At 59.1% G+C, this 14285-nt stretch overlaps 1 protein-coding gene across 2 annotated transcripts in view; it reads right to left on the bottom strand.

Moving 5' to 3' along the window:
• Positions 1–14285, bottom strand: part of CAMTA1 (calmodulin binding transcription activator 1) — an 869043-nt gene that overhangs the window by 219644 nt on the left and 635114 nt on the right. For both annotated transcript variants that reach the window (XM_062190365.1, XM_062190364.1), the window contains exon 5: positions 8738–8809. In XM_062190365.1, the coding sequence (XP_062046349.1) occupies positions 8738–8809 (72 nt within the window). The remainder of the gene's footprint in view (positions 1–8737; positions 8810–14285) is intronic.

The following is a 14285-nucleotide window of genomic DNA, read 5'->3' as shown; positions in this document are numbered from 1 at the left end:
TCTCTCTGGGTGCCCAGCCCGGTACTCTTGCCCCCAGCTCCTGCTCTTCCTTCAGGATCAAAGCCCCCTCCACCCCCGCAACGACCTGACCATTGGCGGATACCTGTGGCTCCCACCGTGCTGCCAGCCCGTGAGCTGAGCCATCAGATTGGTCTTGGGCCTGCATCTCTCCTGTGCCTCAGGCCTGCCACTGGCTGACCCAACCTCATCTCTTCATGGTGACAGTGATGGTGGATCCCCCACGGAAGCCTGCAACTTGCAACGTCTGTTGTTTCCCCAGGTGAGGCTGAGGCTGGCCATTGTCACCGACTGCCCACCCTGACCTGGGATGGCCCCTCTTTCCCACGCCTTTCTGGGTCCAAAGCAGATTCAAGCCATCTCCAGGCCCCTCCCTGCGCTGCCTTCCACATTACCTGACTGGTGCGGCAGCTGGGGCCCCTCCTGCAGCCGTGGTGGCCCCACTGACCATGGGGTCTGAACATGCTCACTCTGTGCTGCCCATCCTCCAACCTTAGGCCCACCTCTTCCTCAGGAAGCCCCCCCGCCGCCCCAGACCACTACTTCATTCTGTCCCCTCCTCGGGATCCATCACATTGACTGGCTGTAGGAACTACCTACCAGGGGAGTATGTTTAGGGTTGCAAACGACTCTCATGCCACAGGCTCCTTCACCTTCTGCTCAGTGTGGGGTCCACCCCAAATGCTCAGGGCCTCGCCACTCCTGCCCCTAAGCTTCCCCATGGAGCAGAGCAGGCTGGCCCAGTGCCCATGCCAGGGTCTCCTGCCCTACAGAGGGCTCCAAGTCAGCTGGGGTGTGGAGTAAAGGGGCCCAGCAGACCCAACCTCACAGGGACACGTGGGGCCCAGGTTGGGGCAGGTCCAGGCTGGTGGCCAGGAATGGCAGCCTCTCCTGTCCATGGCATTCAGACCCAGGCCTGTGAGGTCAGCAAACGCGGGGGCTATGAGAGCCTTTACTTCTCAGCTGCTCACCATACCCAGGTGCCCCTCGTGTCTGGTCACTGTGGCCTGGAGCTCCCGAGCAGAGGGGCTGTCTCTGTTACAGGGCCTGCATGTAGGCTCAGCTGTAGCAGCCCTAGGTTGTTAGGGGGTCCCTGTGTTTGCTCTTCTGTGAAGCACTGAGACCCCCTCCCAGGGCCGCCGTGACTAAGAACAGAAACACTCTGGACCTGGAGCTCCTGACCAGGTACCCAGGGACGCCCAGGGCCAGGGCTGTGGTCTCCCTGAGCCCTGGCGGTGCAGAAACGGGGCCTCTCCTGCCCAGCCCATTGTGGCATTGGCCACGCCCTCCCGAGGGTGAGCCTCCATGTTTGTAAGCAAAGCCCCCACGGCCGGGTCGGGCTCCCTGACTTCAGGGAGGCTGCGTAGACCTGGCACCTTCTCCTCACCACTGGCCCTGCACACAAGGGCGACGACCTCGGAGCACCACCTCACTTCCCTTCTTTGAGTTGCATGGTGGATGCCCCCTGCAGCACAGAGAATCAGGTGTCTAAGGGCAACGCCTCCTGTTGCTCTGACCCCCGGGAAAGCTGCACTTCCTGTTGAGCCTGTGCAAGGCCACTGCCCACCGTGCCGTCTGGGCTGCCCACAGGCCCACTGCAGTACACGCTGCTAATGCTGTTTCACAGACACTCCTACCCCACCCCAGCAAGACTGAAAAATGGTCACCAAGCAAAAAGCCTTGGGTATTCTTTACGAAGCTGCAATATTTTCTAATTAAAAAAATATTTAAAAAGAAGAAAGAGGCTATGTCCTGCTAAACTATCTGCGGCAGGAGAGGGCTGCTCAGCCGTCCCCACCACTAAGATGAGGCAGGGACGTGCTCTTCCTGGGCTTCTGGTTCCTTCCATGGCCTGGCTCCCAGGGTGCGGTCCCAGGGCCTGGCTCCCAGGGCGCGGTCCCAGGGCCTGGCTCCCAGGGCGCGGTCCCAGGGCCGGCCTCACTTCCCGCTGGAGTGGTGGGCAGTGGGGAGCACCTGGCTGCACATCTGCTGGGGCGGCTGAGGGGTGCTTCTTGCAGTGTCACAGCCACCATGGCTGCTCCTCTGCTCTCATCCCTGTGCAGACGGCAGAGGAGGAAGTGTGGAGCCCAGAGACCCTGCTGAACTCTGGCAGTGAGTTGGGAGGGGCTTGGCTCTGGCCTCTCTCAAGATCACTGTGGTGGGCGGGGCTGTCACAGGAGCTTTCTCCGGGACATCGGGATGTTGGCTGCCCTGCAGCTACCATTTCCTGAGCGCTGCTGTGTGCCATGACGAGAGTTCCATTCTTGTATGCATTATATTAATTTATATTATGCATTTATATATAAAATACACAGTGCATATTAGTTATGTTCGGTTCCTGCTGCAGCCCTAGGCAGTTGACACTACTATTATTGTTCCCATTTTACTGAGGAGGAAGCAGAGACCCAGAAAATGGGACAAACGGCCCAGAGTCACACTAACGAGTGTTCCTCAGGGCTATTCCAACCCTATGACTTCAGGGTCTAACCTGAGGGCCAGCAAGTGCCCGCACACCCACTCACTGTCATGGCGAGTGGCCCCAGCCAAGGTACACGGGCAGGGGAGGGGGTTCAAGGACCCACAGGAAGGTCAGGAACTCTGAGGACACACCCTGGGTGCCAGGGGCAGCTGGCATGGAGCAGAGATGTTGTGATGCCCACATGGTCCCTGTGTCCATGGAGAGGAACATGAAGGCCCAGTCGGCAGAGCTGGTGGGCACAGCTCAGCCTCTCTGTGAGTGGCCACAGTCTCCTGAGCTGGACCAGGAGGGCTGAGGGTCAGGCCCACGCCCTGCCCTCTCCTCTGCTGATGGGGGTGCCTGGAGGAGGGGAAGGGCTTGTCCATCCTCAAGGCTTCGACAGAGGTGGCCATGGGGGGGCCACAGCAGGAAGGGAGGCCCTCTGAGGCACTCGGGGCTTTGGGCCTGCAGCGTCGTTGTTACGAGGCCCCCAGAATGGGGAGCAGAGGGGGCTTCTCTGGGGGCCCTGCACAGCTTGCCCTCCCCATGCTCCCTGCAGGAGTCCCCATAGTCACAGAGACCCCAGCCACAGCTGCTGCACAGCAGGCCCTGAGCTAGGAACGCCAGCTGCACCTGCTCCAGCCCGAGATAACCACACTCTAGGGACACCACAGGCACCTGCTGTAGGGCAGATGGGTGGCACAGCCAGCCCAGGGTGGGGGTGGAATGGGTGCCGTTGCTCCGGGGGTGCCCAGTGCCTCCCTGCATCCCAGCCCTCCTCCTCTCCCTGGGAACGGCCTCTCGGTCTTTACACTTCCTGCCTTGGGGGAACTGCTTTCAAGATGAGATTGGGCAAGAAGCTGACCACACTGAGGACAAAATGCCAGGCGGTCTTGGGGGTTGGGAGTTTTAGCTCTGTCCAGTGAACCTGGCTCTGGAACCCCAGGCCTCCCAGGGCAGATGGGGACAGGTGGATGTCATGGGTCCCCAGCTCAGCTCCTGTGGTGGCTCCATGCTGGCCACGTGGGCCATGGTGCCCAGCCATGTGTGGCCTGCTCCAGGTGGTGTTGGCACCTCTGCACCCACTGTTTTTCAGGGGTGTGGCTAGCAGAGGCTCACAGACAGGCAGGGAGCAGGGTGTTGAGGTGAAGGGCCGGAAGCCACCTCACTTTCTGGGACAGGTGCCCAACCTCCCTGCCTCTTAAATTCCTCACCTTTAAGAAAGGGTGACAGTGGTGCCCCTGTGAGCAGGCAACCAGGCCACAGGGGGAGGTTCTTGGAGTCCTGCCCAATTCTACTCTCATGGGACTTCTTGGAGCCTCAGTCTTCTACCCAGCAAAATGGGGATATGTGGAGAAGGCTCACTGCCCAGGCAGCAGGAGGCAGCTCTAACAATGAGGCCGTGGGGGTCACAGCTGGTGCTTAGGGGTTCAGTTAGGACCAGAGGCCAACTTCTTGCTCTCTGAACCCTGTGCGCCTCCTGGTACCCAAAGTTGCTAGAATTCAAACACCTGCCAGGCACTGGTGCTCTGAGATAGATCTGCTTCATACTGGGGCCTCCCCCTGTGTTCCCGTAGCAGAACCCTCACCACAGCCCCTCTTCCCCGGGCCTCTGTGTGTTGCCAGGGTGAGCCAGGAGGGTGCCCCTGTGGCCTCCACCCCAGCCAGCTGGAATCAGCAGCCAAACAGTCCTTGGCAGTGATGGCAACCGCGTGGGGACACACCCCTGCCTCCCTCCAGCACAGAAAGCATTCATTAAGCATTTAGAGGACAAGGGCGCAGTGAAAAACACTCATTAGGAGCAGGAGTCATTTCCAAATGAGCCATGCGGAGTCTGCTGGGAAGTCTGGCCTGTTCTCCTGGCAGGGGATGCGAGGAGGTGGGGCCACGAGCAGCTGCTGCCTGCTGCCCATCACTGTCAGGAAACCCCAGACAGGAGGGGTCCTGGGTGTCTGGTGGCTGCAGGGAGGCCCACGACCGGCAGCGAGAGCAGAGGCTGATCACGGACTGTGGGCTGACCCTGGCCTGGCCCTGCCTGTCACCTCGGTGACCCACCCAGAAGACGTGGTGGACGGAGGAGCTCTGTGAAGCCCCAGGACCCTGCCTGCAGAGGCGGCCTTCTCCAGGTCACAGCTGGGCCGGCGGCCGGGGCCCAGCTGGACAGCTGGGTTGAGCTCAGATTATCTGGGTTCTGGGCAGGAGTGGACCTGCCCCCAGCACCTCTGGGCTGTCCAGTGACCTCACATGATGCCCAGCAGTCACGGCACTGACATTATGCACCTGTGGACTAAGCGGACTTCAGTACCCTGTGTTGGAGAGGCTGCTTGTTGTTCCTCATTCACATCCTAATAGGATATTTACTAGCAATGATGGGGTGGGGTGGCTGCATGACATAGAAGGAGACAGAGAGAGACACACAGAGTGACGGACAGGTAGTACCCTCCCCTAATGCCAGATGGTTCAGAAGCTCCAAAGCCACATCACTAACATCCACCTCTGTCCCTGGTGCTGACCACGCGCTCCCACCCCAGCCTGGGCACCTGCTCCCTCCTGTCCCTACAGCCAGGTCCTCCCTCCTGTCTACCTGGCTGAAGCTCTGTGCTGGGTGCTGAGGGAGGCAGGGACACCAGCCTCTCCCTGGGGAGCTAACAGCCTGGCTAGGGAGGAAGACCCAGGCCCCAGTTGTGCTAAGGTGGCCTTGAGGGGCCTCAGCGGGGGGATCTCAGGGCTCCTGGCTATGGCCAGTAGATAACCACTGAGCTGGGCAGGGTGCTGCTCTCGAAGAGACTCCTGTTTGTTCAGAAGTGCCCTGCCCACCCTTCTTGCTCCAAGTGATGTGGGGTAAATAAGCAGGAGACTAGCTCAGAGCACCGAGCTGAAGCTTTCTCTACCTGGCGATGTGAAACACCCACCTTCTCAGGACGCACCTGTCGCACCTGGGACCAGGGCTCATGCTAAGACCTTAACCTGTTCCTTGTAAAAAGAGGTGGAAGGCGGGAGAGCACCCCCCTGGGGGGGGGCTCGCTTAGAGGTGCAGTGTCGTCTGCCCCCTTTCCACTGCAGAACACGCCGGAACACACCCCTCTCGTGTGCGCTGGGGCCGACCTCTCCTGCTGTCCCGCTAACACAGTGATGGCCGCTCTTCCGGGTGACAGGTATGGTGTTCAGCTTGTTCAGCTTCTCTTTCCTCTCTGGTTCATGCAGCTCTGTGGCCCACTCATGTTGGGTATTTCTGTATGGGGCGCCTATACGTTTGCATGAATGTACGTTTGTTCCCTCGTCTGCCAGATAAGCTCTGCTCCCATTGACATCTGCTTAGTATTTCCATCTCTGCAGGAAGCAAGAACTTGGATTGGTGGCTTAGTAGGCTAAGCCTCTGCCTGCGGTGCCGGCATTCCATTTGGGTGCTGGTTCCAGTCCCAGCTGCTCCACTTCTGATCTAGCTCCCTGCTCATGGCCTGGGAAAGCAGTGGAAGATGGTCACCCACATGGGTGACCGGGAGGAAGCTCCTGGCTCCTAGTTTCAGATCTGCTCAGCTCTGGCCACTGGGGCCACTTTGGAAGTGACCCAATAGATGGATGATCTCTCTCTGTCTCTCCCTCTGTTACTCTGCCTCTCAAATCAATAAATAAATCTTTAAGAATTGATACACTCACAGGCCACAACACAAGCCCCCTATGTTGTTAGAAGATTCCCCTGTCCCAGCCGATGGGCTCACCCTGGGGGGTGGGCTGACAGGAGGCGTGGCCTTCCCTGGGCCTCTTTCCCCAGCAGCACCCGGCAGTGCTCGGGGCATCAGGCTGGGCTGGCATCCTGGGCACCTCCTTTCTCAGCTCGCACCATGGCCGTTATTGAACGTCTCTGCTCCCATGCTTTTCCTTGGTAATTGGTGTTAGAGACAGACCTGGGCCAAGTTTTATCTGGGCCGGTGTCTCACGGCTTCTTTCCTGTTTAATATGAGACGTCAAACCCGGCCAAGCCATCGCCATCCTAGCATTGTAATTAGCACCTGGACTAATTGCCCTGAGTGCTCCGGCTGCCGAGTCCACTCCCAGCTCCAGTCAGGATGTGTGCTGTGCTAATCGCTTTGGCCTGAGCTTCTTAGCCTCCTATGCCCAGCGTGGGCTGGGGGAGCAGGGGAGACCCACACCTGTTCACACTCCCTCTGCTCACAGACACAGCGCTGGAGGACACAGAGGAGAGGGGGGGTGTGGGGGTCCACCTGCCCCTGACACGGAGAAGAAGTGAGGCCCTGGACCAGCCAGGAGCAACCCTGCGGCTGTGACACTGGTGACACTGGCCCACGGGGGCTGGCAGGTGACAAGCCAGAGGCCCATGACTCACAGGAACCCTGTGGCTGTGACACTGGTGACACTGGCCCACGGGGGCTGGCAGGTGACAAGCCAGAGGCCCATGACTCACACAAGGATGTCCCTTGACAGGAACTCCAGGAAAGGGGAGCATGAGGCCAGGCGTAGGAGCAGCACCTGAGGGAGGGGCCCGGAGCAGCACCTGAGGGAGGGGCCCGGAGCAGCAGGCAGAGCTGGTGGGCAAAGTCACGACCTCGGCCCTCACGGCAGCCCATTGGTGTCTGATTCCCGGAAAGTAAAATCACGGGGATTGAAAAGCCGAGAAGGAATGAGGGGAGGCGGGCAGAGGCTTGGGCATGGAGCTGGCCTGCAGGAGGGGCCACAGCTGGTGGGGGGGATGGGCAGAAACCTGGCCCTGGGGTGCTGCTCCTTCAGGAGGGAGGGCCCTCAGGGTATTCTGATGAGGGGGGTGGGCAGGTGTGGACCCCAGAACAGAAGAGAGCCAAAACCAGACCCCGAATCAGAAGCCCACAAAGGAGCTGCCGAGAGCTGCAGGCTGCTTGGGGCACATGGTCCTTCTCCAGGAGGCAGAGTTCGATCCTGGGGACCTAGGGACTTGCTCTAAGCGGCCCCACCCCCCACCCCTGCAAAACCTCCACCAAGTGGGACGAGGCCACAACGGACGGCAGAGCATCGCCTGTGACCACGAGGAAACCACCCTTCAGAGCATGCTGGGCTGGGCCACCGCCGAGCTGGGCCACCGCCGAGCTGGGGAAACCGACTTGGGGCCAGGTGTCTGGGAGCAGCAGCCCTTCCAGTCCACAGTGCCCAGGGCCTTGAACGCTCATGAGCCTGCTGAACCACAGACGGTCATCGCCGGGCAGAACAGGAAGGGCTTGGAGGCTGGGGCTGGGCAGACGTTCAGCCTCCCCGTCCACACAGCCTTGGGTCCTGTGGATGCTTTCCAGGCCAGCCTCCCCAGGCCCCAGGGCCTCTCTGGCCTCGGTAGGCACCACTGTGGCACTGAGGGGCTCACTCCCCCAGATTTCAGGCCTCTCCAACCACACTCCAGTTTCACAGCGATCCCCAAGACAGCGAGGCCCGGGCATTTGCCGAGCAGGACAACCATGGGTGTAGACAGCAAGACCATGGTGGGGAAGGCCTTGGCAGTAACTCCTGGGCGGAGCTACAGGAAGGACTTGGAGGAACGGCGCCAGGCCCACAGGGAGGCAGGAGGGGGCTCCAGAAAGAACAGCTGCAAACCTGAGGGCCAGCTTGGAGAGGGATCCAGGTCCAGCTTGACTAGGTGGTCCCCACAGTCCCTGCTAACGACTCGGCAGCACCTCCGACAGGACAACACAGCCCAGCTGGCTGGCCAGACTGCACTCTTGCAGTGAGTGGCTGGAGGGCTCCACACCGACCCTCCCCGGCCTCAGCAGCACGGGCAGAGGGCCCCTTTCTCTGGGGATGGCCGGATCCCCACGCCACCACTCCCTCCATCCCCGCCACGGCAGATGTCACAAACCGATCACGGAGCACCTTCCTGTGCACCTGGGTGCCCCCGCTCCCCAAGCGGTCCCCGGAACCCAACTGCACCTGGCACGCTGCAGGCGCTGTGACCACCCTGCCGAAGAAAATGAACTTGCAGCCCTCAGCTCTGACAGGCTCTCTCTCATCCTTGGAAACTGAGACACACTGGAAACACCTAGTTCTACTTCTCATTGGTGGGAACGGGCTGCCCCCTACCACCAGGCTCGCTCCCCATCCATCTGCTCCCGACAACACCAGGCCAGCCCCCAGCTGCACTCAGTGCCACACAGCCAAAGTCTCCGGGGAGGTTCGCAAGGACCCTCGGCCACACGCATGTGCAGCCCCCTGCCCACGCTGTGCCCTCCACAGACCCTTCCCGAGCACCAGTGACAGAAGAAGAATCCAGACCCAGCCACCTACCTGAAGGAGCCAGTAGCACCTCCGGTGGAAGGTGGGGATGATGGAGGAATGGACATAGCAGCCGTACAAGCACTAGGGAGAAAGGAAAAACGAGAATTCAGTTGGAAAGAGGGAAGGAAGGAAGGAAAGAAGACGTCGCGACAGAAGGAGCGAGAAGGCCCAGGGAGATGGAGGTGCCGCCACAGCAGGCTCTGGTACCAAGACTAACTTCCGGAACAGCTTCTAAGAGGATTGGCCAGTGGGCCCAGGGGTGGGCAGCTGGGTCTTATCCTCTGGGCGTCTGATAGGCAGCGGAGAGTCCAGAACATCTGAGAAACAGGAAGTGCCTGTATGTGCACCTGCTGCCTTATTATAGGGACTTGAAGCTACTCAGATGTTCATCCCCACACCACAGGTTAGAGCCGTGGTGCTGGGGGAAGGACTGAGGGCTACAGAGCTGATTTGGACACACACACACACACACTCTAGACCCTTCCCGGCCACATAGCCCTGGTGGACACCTGCCCAGTGCCAGGGGCCATTGCTGAGCAGCTCCTCTTAGGATTGACCTCCAGAGCCCGAGAGACCACTTCTGCACATCCTTGCTGCTTGTTTCTGAATGACAGCTTGTTTATCACACATCTATTTGTTGAGGGGTAGACCTGCACCTTCCGCATGTGCACTTGGTGTTAGAAAATGACCAGAGTCGGGCTGGAGGACAAGGGGTGGGATTCAAGTTTAGGGAGGGCTTGTGGATGGCGGTGTGAGGAGGGATGGACATCAGGGCCTGGCGCCTGGACCCTGGTGGGTGGAGCTAACCGGCAAGTGGGGCATACCACAGCCCCACTTCTGGGCTACAGTTAGGGATAAGATTGCTGGTGAGAGAAATGGGTCAAAGGGGAACAACTGTCCAGGTCTTGCTTGAAATCAAAATCCAGGGCCTGAGCAGGAGTCGGGCCAGCTGTAGCCTCACAGTGCCCAGTGGCGGGAGCTCCATCAAAGCCAGTACTTGGGCTCTTGCCACCCACATGCAAGACTCAGATGGAGTTCCAGGCTCCTGGCTTCAGCCTAGCCCAGCCCTGGCCCTTGCAGCCATTTGAGGAATGAACCAGGGGATGGAAGATCTCTCTCTCTCATTCTCTGTAACTCTGCCTTTCAATAAATAAATAAACATTGAAAAATGAAGTAAAAGCCAGGGCCACAGCCTTTTCTTTTGGAGTCTCCAACTCCAAATTGAATCAATTGCTCCTCCATTAGCTGCAAAGTCCCCCTGGCTTCCCACGGTGGGGGCTCCAGGAGCCCAGGTGGGGAAGGCCCTCGACCCCCCTCTGGGTTCATTCCAATTGCACTGCAGGCTCCATGCCCCAGCACCAGCTCTCCAGACAGACATGGCCACCCCTCCACACCAGAGGCTTCCTCAGATGCATCCAGACCCCCCCAGACACCAAGTGCCAGGGGTCCGAACGGGAGTCCATCGGAGCCCTGCCTGTCTGATTAGCAGATCTGAAAGAGCAATCATTTTGGACTACGGGATTCTGGCTGCAAGAAAATCAGATTTCCAATATGTTAGAACTTTTACAGAACGCTGTCAGCTGGGACTTAAGCCCTGTACAAACCAAACAAACAAAGCGGAAATTAATTTAAACGATTCCCTTGCAATTCTTGCCCACGAAATGTATTTATTATTAAGAAGGCAATATCCTTTCCTGCCTCTTCTGGGTTTCAAGGCGTCATGTGCTGTTTCAGTCCTTTTGGTGTTTTTGATAACTCGCTCCTTGCCAGAGAAGACTCGAGTCTGCGTGTTTCCTGTGAGCGTCTGGTTACAGGGAACGCGGACCCTGCCCACGACGTTAGCCACCTCTCCTGCCTCAGAATGTGACCGCTCCCAAGGGCGGCTTCTTTCCTGGTGATCCCGTTTGTCGGAGGCAGGCACTGCTGGAGAAGTTTCTCCCGTCCCTGTCCCCGCTGAGTCCTGTTCCCGCGTGGGGACTCTCCCTGTCTCCCACCGCTGCTCTTTCTGGCTTGTCCATCAGCAGCGTCTCCCCCGACCGCCCATCTGTCTGAATTGGGCTTCAGCATCCTTGAGTCCCACTCGCCCTGTCCATTTCGGGAAAGTAGAAAAGGAGAAGAAAGCACAGATCTGAATCCATCCCCCTGCACCGTCCCCGACACCTCTCGCTGCTGGCAACCTTGGCCTACCCAGAACTGCCCGGAACCATCAGATCAGCAAAACGAAGTTAAAAAGAAAAACTGCCGCCGCTCCATCAAGGCTCTTGCATTTTAATCAGAGGAACCCTCGGGGCCTTGCTTAGAACCTAGTTATTCTATTTTTAGACTTTGCTCTCCCCACCTGGTGATCCCTAGTCTCCGGTCTCATCAGATGGGAAGTGTGATCTTAGGAAGGTGGAAGGAGGGGCTGCAGGCGGGCCCCTGGTGTGCACGGCCTCGACCAGCATGGGGTGCCTGGGACTCCAGGAGCCCCACCCCGTGGTGCCCCACTCAGCACGCTGGGCCACCCCACGGCTCATGTTCAGGTCTGTCTCCCTGATGGCTGGGAGCCGAAGCTTTCTGAATGAACATGGCCAGCAGTTCTCCACCACCCTCTCTCAGAGAGGTGGGAGATCTGACCTGATGTCCATCCTGCTACTCGGCAGCTCAGAGGGTCCTTATCCTTCCAGCCTGTGAAATGGGTATAACCCTGATACCTTCTTGTAGAGTGGCTATGAGGTAATGGAAACAGGAGGGTGCTCAGGCCCAGTGCCTGTATAGCCAGTTCAGTGATTGTCACTGGAGCAGATGGAGGGGATCAGAGGAGGCAGAGGCTGAACAGGTGAGCAGAAGGACGAGGGGGATGGGGCAGTGGGGGCTGACCCTGGTAACGGGAGGCAGAGTGGGCTGGGCTTGAGGAACTAGTGCCCAGGGGAGAGAAGCAGGACGCCACAAGGGGCACAGCAAAGGGTGTCATGGTCACGTCAGCACAGGAGGGCACAGGGGAGAGGAGGGCTGAGGGCACGGGGACATGTCAGTGGGAGGCATTCCCGTGAGTCCAGGAGATGAGCAGGGGATGGGGCTAGCACAGCAGCAGTGAGGAGGGGAGAGGGGAATGGACAGAGTTGTGGGAGTCAGGAGGATGTCCCTGCTTCCTGGCTGGCAGGGGGGTCCACAGTGTTTCACTCCCTGGGATGAGAACCCCTGGGGTGCAGCAGGCTCGAGGTGGGGGAGGGGCTGGCTTTGGATTTCTACTTGGTGACTTGCAGGGGTTTGATGGACACTGAGTGGATGCCCACGGAACACCAGTAGTGTGGGCTCAGGTTGGGCTGGAAACGGTGGTCAGCGTGGGGAGGGGGTTGGCAGCTGATGAGGAGGGCCAGAGACCTGGGGTGGGTGGCCCACAGAAGCTGGCTGCTTTTTGGGAACCTCTGAGGTGGGCAAGGCAGCCGAGGTGTGAAGCTGCCCACCCACGGCCAGCCCCTCTGCCTCCCTGTGAGCCCCCTGTGCCCCAGCACACATGCCCAAGCTACTCCAGCTATGTCCCTTCGTCATCGGTCTCACTTTTCAGTCTTGCTCCCGTCACTCCCGTTCACTCGGGGATGCACTGCACGTTTCACGTGGCAGGGTGTCAAGGCCGTTCCTTCACCCACTCATCAAAAGAGCCGCCCGTCCGTCTGCGGTGGCTCGCGGCAGACAAAGTCCTGGTTCTTTTGGATCAGGCTCTGAGGGTTCCCCGGGGGACCCCTGCTGTCCTGCTTACCTCACACAGGTGGGAGGACTTTCTGCCAAGGGTCAGGAGAAAATATTTTCAACTTTGCGAGTCAGGCTGGCTCCACCACTCTGCGGGCAAAAGCAGTCTGAGACACCAGCAAAGTGGATGGATGTGGCTCTGTCCCAATACAACTGCCTTGAGGGACCCTGAAATTTGAGTTTTCTGAGATCTTTTTTTAAATTTTTAAATTTTTATTTATTTTTAATTTTTGACAGGCAGAGTGGACAGTGAGAGAGAGAGAGAGAGACAGAGAGAAAGGTCTTCCTTTGCCGTTGGTTCACCCTCCAATGGCCGCCGTGGCCGGCACGCTGCAGCCAGCGCACCGTGCTGATCCGAAGCCAGGAGCCAGGTGCTTCTCCTGGTCTCCCATGTGGGTGCAGGGTCCAAGCACTTGGGCCATCCTCCACTGCACTCCTGGGCCATAGCAGAGAGCTGGCCTGGAAGAAGGGCAACCGGGACAGAATGCGGCGACCCGACTGGGACTAGAACTAGGTGTGCCGGCGCCGCTAGGCGGAGGATTAGCCTGTTGAGCCACGGTGCCAGCCGAGTTTTCTGAGATCTTTTGACTGTTTTTTTTTTTTTTAACCATTAAAACAACATCAAAACATTCTTAGTTCATGGGCTATCACAAAATAGGGAGTGGGCCAGAGTGCCCCCGTGGGCCACCGTGTGTGAGCCCCGACCTGACACTGGGGAGAGTGAATTCCCATCAGCGCTCGGTGTGGAGCAGGTGCGCACGGTGCAGGCACCCAGGCAGGGCCAGCCCCAGGCAAATGGAAAACCACAGGGTGTGCAGTAAACAAGAACACCCAGAGGGGCTGCGGGAGGCTTTCGGCTCTGCCTCCCACAGTCTCTTCTCCAGGAAGACCTTTCCGTGCTGTTTCCTGGGGCCCCCAAAGCAGTGGCTTCCTGGGGAGTGTGAGCCCAGCATCTCATCCCATGCACGGTTGGGATAAATGTCCCTGGCACTGCTTCCCAGGCTTTGTCGGAGCTGCGCTTTCCAACGAGGTGGCCAGGGGCCACACACAGCTGTTCAAGTTCAGAATGGAAACCTTGGTTCCTCGGCTGTGCGAGCCGACACGTCGAGGGCTCGACAGCCGCACAAGGCCTGTGGCTACCACCCTGGCTGGCACAGGACATCTCACCATTGCAGAAAGTTCCACGAGACGCTCACATCCTGAGGACAGGGGCTGGGGCGTGCAGCAGAGCTCTGCAGCTGACATTTGGAGCTGGGGACCCCAGGGGACTTGGAATGTTGCAGGTTGGAATCTATTATCCCAGCTGGGTCAGCCTGAATGGACCACTGAGAATCTACAGGCTTTCCAGGACTATGCTCACCTCCTACTGCTCAGCCCCCTCCCTGAAGCCTCCTGCAGTGCAGGGAAAACGCTGCTGTGTCCTCAGACAGGGCTGCGACAAGATCTCCAGCCACCAACCTCTCCAGGAAGGTCCCTCGGCCAGCTCTGCCCACAGCCCGGTCCCAGCCCCCAGCAGGGCTTTGAGCTGGAGCGGCAGCCTGCACCCTCCCAGCTCTGCCTTGGGACTGGCCATGCCCACCTGGCTCCCTCTGGGGAGGTGAGTGTCTACACAGAGGCCATCAGGGGTGCTTGGTTTATCTCCCCTGTGTGTATCTGATGCACACAGGACCAAGATGAATCATCTCCAAAAGGTGTCACGGGTGTGAGGGTGCGGGAGAAAAAGGCAACTGAAGGGAAAGGAAAGCAGCCTGGAAGAGAACAATTAATCTCATCCTGAAGCCACGCAGCCTCATCCCGGGGACGGGGTGCCCTGGGCTGGGCGGGGCCT

This window comes from Lepus europaeus, chromosome 5 (assembly GCF_033115175.1).
Source record: "Lepus europaeus isolate LE1 chromosome 5, mLepTim1.pri, whole genome shotgun sequence".
Taxonomy (NCBI): Eukaryota; Metazoa; Chordata; class Mammalia; order Lagomorpha; family Leporidae; genus Lepus; species Lepus europaeus.
The sequence above is the reverse complement of the archived record's forward strand: the minus strand, read 5'-3'. Positions and strand labels throughout refer to the sequence as shown.